Here is an 8,920-nt window from a genome sequence, read left to right as displayed (position 1 = left end):
TTTCCTCCCAGATGGTTCTTCCCACTTTTTCTTTTCCTCCCAGTTGGTGTGCTCTCTTTTTCTCTTCATGACCGGCTATGCGCTTTCAAATATATTTTCCGCCGGAAGGGGTTCATCGACGCCGTACAAGAAAAACAACACATTTGTATATCGAGATTTTTTTCCGGGAAATCTCCTTTAATCGGAATAAGTACTCAAAAAAAAACTGTTTCTGCTTTTCTCGATCCGCTCTTATTCACCCTCTAGTTGACACACTCGCAAACCCTTCTCTCGCGCCTTTCAAAATGCAACGACACTCCGCTCCACCCGCTGGCGCGAAAGGTTTATCGTAAACCTACACCGAATTTTTTCTATCACATGCCGATTCTAAAAATTTAGCAAATTAGTAGAACTTGTAGTTATCAGTGTTTCACTTGTTTGAACTTTTCCGCAATCCTTTTCTCTATAAACTAGCCCCCCACCTGTCCGAACCATGTTTTCCCTCATTATTTAACCGATTCCTCGTTTTTAAGTAGATTTTTTTCAGATATCGTCTACTAACATTAATTTAAGCTACTCTGAAATACTCGATAAAAAATGGCGAACGCAGGAACTAGTCAAGGAAATGATGTAAGCTTTTAAGAAATATCTCGATCACAGATCGTTTTCAGTGGCGTTATATCCCTCCTCTGAACATCAATACTGTCATACAGAATCCGGTATCTTCAATCAAGTTCGACCCATATGAAGAGCTTTTCTGGACAGGGTCGGCAACTGTATGTTTTACTGCTTAATTCGACTAAAACCTAGATTGTAGGGAAAAGTTGCATCTTGGCTCCCTACGAATCACTTTTCCCGTTATACTGCGTTCGCAATCTCAAGACATAGTGGTGTTCATCATATTGAACCAACAGAGAACGCAATTTTCACTTTAACCAGTACAAATCTCCGTGCCACATCTAGACAAGGAGTACCTCTTGGCACCTATAGGTAAGTGATCATAAAAACAATGAAAAGAAAAGTTGTCTGAAATTTCATTGCAGTCCAAAAACTATGCAAAATATGGTATCATTGCACCGATTACCAGGGAGTTCCACTTTTGTTCTCGGCGGGTTCGACCACAAACTAATTATTTATGATTTCGCGAAAGAAAAAGAAATACGAACGACAGATTTAGAAAGTGACGAAACTGGTATAATCATTCGATACAACGGTACAAATACATTCACAGCAGATTCTCTGGGAAGGGTGAGATTCCCTTCAACAATAACATTTATGCGAACATTGTTTTTTACAGATTCATGTCAAAAATCCAAAAAACTTCGAAACCGTTCGAATTATTACATGCCATAGTGACAAGGTTCTAGATTTCGATGTTCAGGGGCATCATTTAGTAACGTGTGGATTGTCATTGTCAGTATCATTCTCATTCACAGTCATTTACTTTCATTTCAGACAATCCAAACACTCGGAAAAATTTATCAAAGTTTTTGATCTTCGAATGTATAAACATGTATCGCCCATCTCAATGAATCACTGTCCACAATTCGTTCGATTCATGCCATCATATTGCGATCGTCTAGCTGTCGTCTATCAGACATGTTTCAACAGAGACCAAATCGATGTGCAGCCTAATGCGTGGACCAACTATCCAGCAGGAGTCAGAATGCTCGATATGATGTCTCCTGTCACCTCAAGTATCGAGTTCTCCATGGATACTACCATCATCACGTCATTCGATTACTCTAGCACTAAAAATTTTCTAGCCATTGGGAATAGCATGGGTGAGTGTGAATGAAATACAATGTGTATGATTTTTTTGAATTCCAGGAATGGTAAATCTTTTTACCGATCGAGATCAGCCACTGGTGAATGAGAACTCGAAAGATACCATTTTCGCTCTTCCGCCAGTACAACCACCCGTCTCCTTCGTAATTGATGATGTTTCACACTCAGTTGGATCTATTCCTATTCCTTTTCCACAAGAAGATCTAGTCAGTAATTGGCCAAGCGAGCTGACGCAAATCGTTCATAGACCACGAAAGCCACCTTCAGAAATGAAGAATGCAAAATCGATACATTATGCTTTGCAAATCACAAATCCTCGGATACATACCAATCTCAAACTTTTCAACATTGTTCCTTACTTTCTGGACCACGAGTTCATCGAAATACCATCCGATCAGAAAGTGATGGAGAGCCCTATTCCTGTTTCGATAGAGAAAGTGAAAGTTTCCAAATTGTACAAGAAAAGGGCGCCTCCAGTCATCCAAGGAGCTAACCGGCGAAGAAAAACCACAGACGACACGGTGGAATGTTATAAATGGAACGTCATCCGACATGTGACTATGCAATCGACTCATGCAATGAATCTTTTTGCTAACGCTGTTGTTCAAGTCGTTTACTATATGACTTCGCTTCGGAATATAGTTCTCCAGCATATATGTTTAAATGATTCATGCGTCACCTGCGAATTGCATTTTTTGTTCACTGCGTTCCCATCAAAGATCGGCTTAGAGGAAGAAATTGTCACAATGAATCTAGCCTGGGCTCTTGCACGAAACGGAGTGTCATTGAAAACAGGCGGAGTTTTGTCTGCAATTCAACAAGTGACCAGAACTATCCTCAACGATATGACAGATAAAGGTTTGTCAAGAAACTCTGTTATTAGTTTTTAAAGGGAAATTTTGAAGATTCAGTAGATTCTACCGTCGTAACCAAATTCGATAGACACTTGCGGTGTGTTCGATGTCAAAAAGTGCAAAATGTGGAACAGGGAACTGTTAGTTTTCTGACTCTAAACTATGCCTCGATCCAACAGGCCTCATTCTGTCAACTCGTGGAAAAATCCCTTCATCTTGGTCCTGATTCTGGAGAGAGACAATGTGAAGATTGCAAAGAGAAGGTACTTTGATTTCAACCAGTTATCAAAAAAATGTGAAATTTAACAGACTCGTATGGAATGCAAAAGAAAGATTCGCGAGCTCTCCCCTGTTCTACTCATAGATACGAACACATCTTCAGTCGAATATCTAGACTTTTGGCAAAGACAATTAGCAGCTGACGAAAGCAGGCCAGTTTCGTTTGGAGAATTCGGGCGTGTTCCGGAGTCACCATTAGAGAAAAAACAATGTCGATATGGAGAGGCATGTCGTGATCAGTAAGAAGCTACATACTTTTCTGTCTAATAGTTCGATTTTTTAGAAGATCCTGCAAATACGGTCATGGCCTAATTGATTGGGCTGCTGAGCAGACGAAGCTTCTAGATGACATTGATGGTTTTGGTTGGAAGCATTATTTACCGTCTCGTATTTCTGCTAAAGTTTGTGATGGAATAGTTCGTCTCTCTGACATTTCGGATGTTCCGAATTACGATGAGCCTGGAGCTGTTATTTATGAGCTCGACGCAATAATTAGTTTGATCGGAAATGGACAACAGGACGTTGTTTGGACCCATCCTGTAACATTACTCAGAGAAAGTCCAGTTGCTTCCACTGCTTGGACTTTAATCAATGAGCAACTAGTCAGCAGGCTACACGACCACGAAGCGAGACATTTGGATGCGAGATGGAAACTGCCTGCGTTCATTGGCTATAGACAAAAAGGTTATGAAGTGGCAATCACAGAAAGAAATGTTTCTGATGAGCTGTTTTTTGCTGAGAATAATGTTGCTCTTTGTCTCAATGATTCGGCAGCCGTCAAGACGATTGATGAGCTTCCAAAGAAAGGTGATCTGGTCGGATTAGATGCTGAATTCATTAGAATCAAGGCATGTGTTAAATTTTGGTTACCTATTTGAGATTTCCTTATATTTCAGACCAATCTTCTCGAATTCAACGGTAAATCAGTACAGACAAAGGCTCTCGGACGTGCGTCATGTCTAGACGTAACAGGAGAAAAGATCATATTTGATGATCATATCAAGCTGGATGAAGATGTGGAAGTAGTTGATTACCTTACAAAATTCAGTGGCATCGTGGAATCCGATTTATCCCCACAGACGTCGGATAAGTACCTAACCACACACAAACGTCTGATGCTTCGAATGCATGTATTGATTCAGAGAGGAGTAGTTTTCGTAGGACATGCTGTTCATAACGATTTCGCTGTCATAAATGTTCATGTAAGCAGACGTCTCAGATGGTCTCAATAATTTAAATGTTCAGATCGCCGAACCACAAATCATCGACACTGTTAATTTATGGCGTCTCGGTGCTCAAAGGATGCTTTCATTGCAGTTTTTGGTCAGAGAGGTTCTAGGTGAGCTAGTATGTTTCTTGTCATCACACTAATGTGATCTAAAAATCAAAACCTGGGTGTAACCTAATAATTAAAATCTGGGTCATGACGTAAACTTGGAATTTCATGACCTAAAAATTGAAATTTGTGTTGTGGTCTAAAAACCAAAATATCGGTCACGAGATAAATTGAAATCTGGGTCATGGCCTAAATTGAAATCTAGGTCATGACCTAAAAATTAAAAATCTGGATCATGACCTAATTTAGGAGTCTGGGACATGACCTAAAATCGAAATCTAGGTCAATAACTGAAAATCAATATCTATGTCAAGACTTAAATTAAAATCTAGGTCATGACTTAAAAATCAAAGTATGGGTCAGGATCTAACTTTGAAGTCTATGTCATGGCCTGAAAATTAAAATCTAGTTCATGTCCTAAACATATATTGAACCTGGTGCACGACCTATGCTTAGCTTGTTTCGACTTTTAGTAATCAGAATAAAATCGCGATTTTTTTTCAGGAGAATCGATTCAGGAGTTCTCTCACGATTCCGTCGTTGATGCCAGGTATACTCTGAAGCTATATCACAAATATCTGGAAATGAAGGAAAACGGAATTTTCGGACCTGAAATGCGCAGAATGTATGCGATAATGCCCCCATTGGCTTGTTCTCCGAATCCATCCGGATCTCCGTTGACTGTCAACACTCTTCGTCTCCCGCAGAATGAGACGGCTGGGCCAGCTCCGAACTCAGTTTAAAACGTAACTAGAGGCCTTCTCTTCGATATAATCACTATAATAATCATTATAATAATTATTTTAGTAACTATCACTAACCTTTTGTGGCACTTAATTTCGGGGGCACAAGGGGGCACAACTGATTCGGGGGTACAAAAAAAGTGATTTGGGGGTACAAAGCCAAGGGGCTCAATGGTTTGGGGGCACAAATTCTTAGGGGCACAATCTAGTTTGATTAGGGGGCACAAAGTGGCTTCCTTAGCTACAAAACGAGATATGCTTAGGGGGCGCAAATTTTTGATGAGGGGACGCAAATTTTTGATGAGGGGGCACAAATTTTTGTTTTTTTTTGTTCTGAAAGGATTTTCGGAAAACTTAAAGACAAGAGAGCTTTCAAAATTCCTTTCAAAGTATGCATAGGCTTTTCTTGGCACTTCTCAAATTTCGGACGTATTTTATTAGATTCATTTTCAGAATCAATGGGGTAAGTGTAACAACATTAAAAAACAGTGAAAAACAACAACAAATTTGATAGGGGGTGAGTGGGAAACATGAAAAATGTAGTAAGCAAGAGAGCTTAATGAGCATTGTACGATTCCGCGTTATTTCCGTCTAGTTTATACTACTATTTGCTGACCTTGAACATGTGGACGGAGAGTATCTTCTTTTTTGTTTTCTGAACGTATTCATTAAATTAGAGTACAAAAAATTGTAGTCACACCGTTCTCTTCTCGGGCGCTCATCTGACAATATCCAAGAACTTGAACATGAATTGGCGGACATGTTTTCCTAGTCTTCTTGAGTCACATTCGCGTTAGATTTTGAATCAGAGCTCACGTTCATAGCTGCTGACAGGTCTAATAGTAAGCCTGTGGTGTTCTTTGAAAGATCAACAGAACATTCTGGGGATGGAGAGAACGGAATCGGTGACAACGACATGGATCTTCTCGCCAATACAGAGTTCTGGTTGATCGGAGAAGAATCTCTTGCCGATACGAATCTGAATGGACATATTGTTAATTCAATATGGAAACGATACCGTACCTTCGGATGGTTCTGGAAGTATTATCATGTGAAAAAGCGGTGTACTTTCGTCCGAGAAATCGTCGAGACACTCGCCCATCATTTCTGGCTTTAGTGATAGCTTTTCTGCTAAGCTCGCTGATGTTTCTCTCAAGTTGATAATAGAACTTTTTTACTTTTCCTTGTGACAAATGCGCTCCGACCGAGATCCTAAAAGAGGAAGTAAATGTTTATTGATGATACTCTCAGCTTACAAGTGAATGCAAACTACAGAAGCTTTCGTTCTCGTATTGAATTTCGAATCCAGTGTCATAATCATTTCCGAAATGATCATATTCTTCTCGTTCTTGATCTAACATAGAGAAATTTGCGTTTTGTAAAGTTTCGTACTCTTTTTGTCCATAATCATCATCATCTAGCCATCTGTCATCCATTTCAAGCTCTTTGTAGAATTTTAAAATTCTATCTGTAAACTTTCTTCTGAATAAGAAAAAGGAAGAAGCCGAAACTTAAGAAAAAGCAAAAAAAACACAATAATTTGAAAAACGAAATAAGAACTAACAAGATTGTGAAGAAAATCCTTTCAGAACAAAAAAACAAAAATTTTGTGCCCCCTCATCAAAAATTTGCGCCCCCTCATCAAAAATTTGCGCCCCCTCATCAAAAATTTGTGCCCCCTAAGCATATCTCGTTTTGCAGCTAAGGAAGCCACTTTGTGGCCCCTAATCAAACTAGGTTGTGCCCCCTAAGAATTTGTGCCCCCAAACCATTGAGCCCCCTTGGCTTTGTACCCCCAAATCATTTTTTTTGTACCCCCGAATCAGTTGTGCCCCCTTGTGCCCCCTAATCTTTGTGCCCCCGGAATTAAGTGCCACCTTTTGTCCCTTTTATGTATTTTTTGTATTTCCCCTTTTTCTCAATCACTTTCTTTACCGTGTATTTTTCAACCGATTTTTTATGTCATTCCTTGTTTTTAATATCGTGTACAATCAAATCACTTGTTGTTATATAAAGAAGTAGTAATTAAAGCGAATATAGGTTTAAAAACGGGTTCATTTCTTTTTAAGAAATAATATACATAATCGAACTATGGAGAAAGTCTCTTGATTAGCCAGGCTTCACGATCTTGTTCGAAAACTATTCTGTCATGAAGACGGTCAGATTGTCCTTGCCAGAACTCGAAGTATTGTGGAACCAAATGAAAGCCTCCCCACGAATTCGGTTTCGTGATGGCATCGCCACCTTCGCGAGCAGCCAATTCTGTCAGTTCAGTTTTTTTGGATTCCAGAAACTGAAAAACTAAATATTAAGCTTAAATAAAACCATTTTGAAAAAACCTGTCTATTTGGTACTACTTCTGATTGAAGGCTCGATTTTGATCCAATGCGGCTTGCCAGAGGTCTCGAGTTCCAATAAGCTACTGCCATTTCGTTAGGAAGCTTCTCAACTACTCCTTCCACTCTCACCTTCAAAATAGTAGTCATTTAGGTGGAAACTCTGGAACTATATAAAACCTGGCGATTTACTTTCGGCCAGTAGAAAAGCATAGCGGCGTTCGGATTTTCTTTTAACTGATTTCCTTTTCTACTAGTATAGTTCGTGAAGAAAGAGAAGCCAGTTGGTGTGTAAGCTTTAAGAAGGACCATTCTCGACGACGGGCGGAGATCCCTGAAAAGAAAGGTGTTGAAGGTAAACTAAGTTTTGAACTGACTTTCCGACAGTTGACAATGAGACCGCATTGATTTCCTCAAATGTCAAATCAGATTGAGATGCCACATCACGGAACCAGATATCGAAAAGGGAGAATGGATCAGTAGTAGGGAGCTTCTCTTCGAGCAGATATGGCTCTTGGGAGTTGTTGTATTTTGCTCTAATATCTGAAAAAACCAATTTATTTATGTGAAGCCTGATAGCAACACCTACTCTGAATATCGATCGATGGAGTATCCATTGCGAGTGTTCTACGTGACAGAATACGACAAACGGGGACTAGAATGAACTGAATGAACATAGGCTGGGTCAGATGATGAGTGTCGCAATAGAGAAGAGGTAGAACAGACAACCAGGGAATTATCTGATAATGACCTATTATCTTCTATCGTTCACCTAACAATAAAAGACGGGAAATAATGATAACATGTGAAGGCATTGCAGAAGAAATGCGGCGAATTCGAAAAAGCTGGAAAACGCATGTGCCAACTTTTTGTTTTCAGAGATGACATCAATAGTCAGCTGCTCATGTGAAGAGACACGGCTCTCATCTTGTATTCAGACCGAATCAATTCGTAAAGTTTTGAAATGGCAGACCCTGATCATCAATTTGTTCAAGGTACGAACATACATAAATAGTTCAACTCTCCCGAAATTACTGAGATCTCAGCTGAGATGTAAACACATGTTACTCGAATAATAAATATAACAAAATCGAGTGATTTTGCTGTATCTGAGCAGTTAGAGTTCACATTGAAAGCTCTTATCGGTATGAGTGTTGACCGGTGTTTTTTGTTCAATCGACCCCCTCCTTTTGCCTAAAACAAATGATTTTCTCAGCAGATTCCGCGACGAATCAATACATCGTTTAAAAGCAATCTATTCTGAATGATTTTTCATACTGCTTCTTCATCATTTAATGAAGTTATTCATGATATGTTTTTTAAACACATATGGGGTTATTCACCAACATGTAGAAAAATTCGGAGAAATTGAGAAAATTCCGCGAAACCGCGGAGAATGAACCAATCTAGCTGAAATTTCGGAGAAAATCGGAGAAAATTATAGAGAGCATATATATATAGCATATATTATTAAAAATACTTTAAACACTCGAGTGTACACTAGCCATTTCGTTGTCTGCGTCTTTTCACCGAAACAAGATCTCGACACTCCACCGATTCCGGGGAAGCGGATAACGTACTTTGATATCTTCATGCTGATCATCA

General features: G+C 39.4%; 3 protein-coding genes across 3 annotated transcripts; 1 reads left to right on the top strand and 2 right to left on the bottom strand.

Annotated features, from left to right (window-relative positions):
* Window positions 1-576: 576 nt before the first annotated feature.
* CBG16490 lies at window positions 577-4,979 on the top strand (the record flags this gene model as incomplete). Its single annotated transcript, XM_045243994.1, has 12 exons — window positions 577-609; window positions 651-755; window positions 797-969; window positions 1,023-1,227; window positions 1,277-1,763; window positions 1,810-2,625; window positions 2,673-2,884; window positions 2,931-3,139; window positions 3,184-3,754; window positions 3,797-4,102; window positions 4,146-4,239; window positions 4,741-4,979. The coding sequence occupies 12 exons, from the start codon at window positions 577-579 to the stop codon at window positions 4,977-4,979; spliced, it is 3,450 nt and encodes a 1,149-aa protein (XP_045095980.1).
* Window positions 4,980-5,747: 768 nt separating this feature from the next.
* Window positions 5,748-6,315, bottom strand: CBG16489 (the record flags this gene model as incomplete). Its single annotated transcript, XM_045243993.1, has 3 exons — window positions 5,748-5,958; window positions 6,003-6,191; window positions 6,236-6,315. The coding sequence occupies 3 exons, from the start codon at window positions 6,313-6,315 to the stop codon at window positions 5,748-5,750; spliced, it is 480 nt and encodes a 159-aa protein (XP_045095979.1).
* A 753-nt stretch (window positions 6,316-7,068) lies between these two features.
* On the bottom strand, window positions 7,069-7,992 carry CBG16488 (the record flags this gene model as incomplete). Its single annotated transcript, XM_002641775.2, has 5 exons — window positions 7,069-7,272; window positions 7,319-7,447; window positions 7,496-7,649; window positions 7,693-7,858; window positions 7,905-7,992. The coding sequence occupies 5 exons, from the start codon at window positions 7,990-7,992 to the stop codon at window positions 7,069-7,071; spliced, it is 741 nt and encodes a 246-aa protein (XP_002641821.2).
* Window positions 7,993-8,920: the final 928 nt, after the last annotated feature.

Source organism: Caenorhabditis briggsae, assembly GCF_000004555.2.
Source record: "Caenorhabditis briggsae complete genome, chrIII, whole genome shotgun sequence".
Taxonomy (NCBI): Eukaryota; Metazoa; Nematoda; class Chromadorea; order Rhabditida; family Rhabditidae; genus Caenorhabditis; species Caenorhabditis briggsae.
Note: the sequence above shows the minus strand (reverse complement) of the source record. Positions and strands in the feature narration are given on the sequence as shown.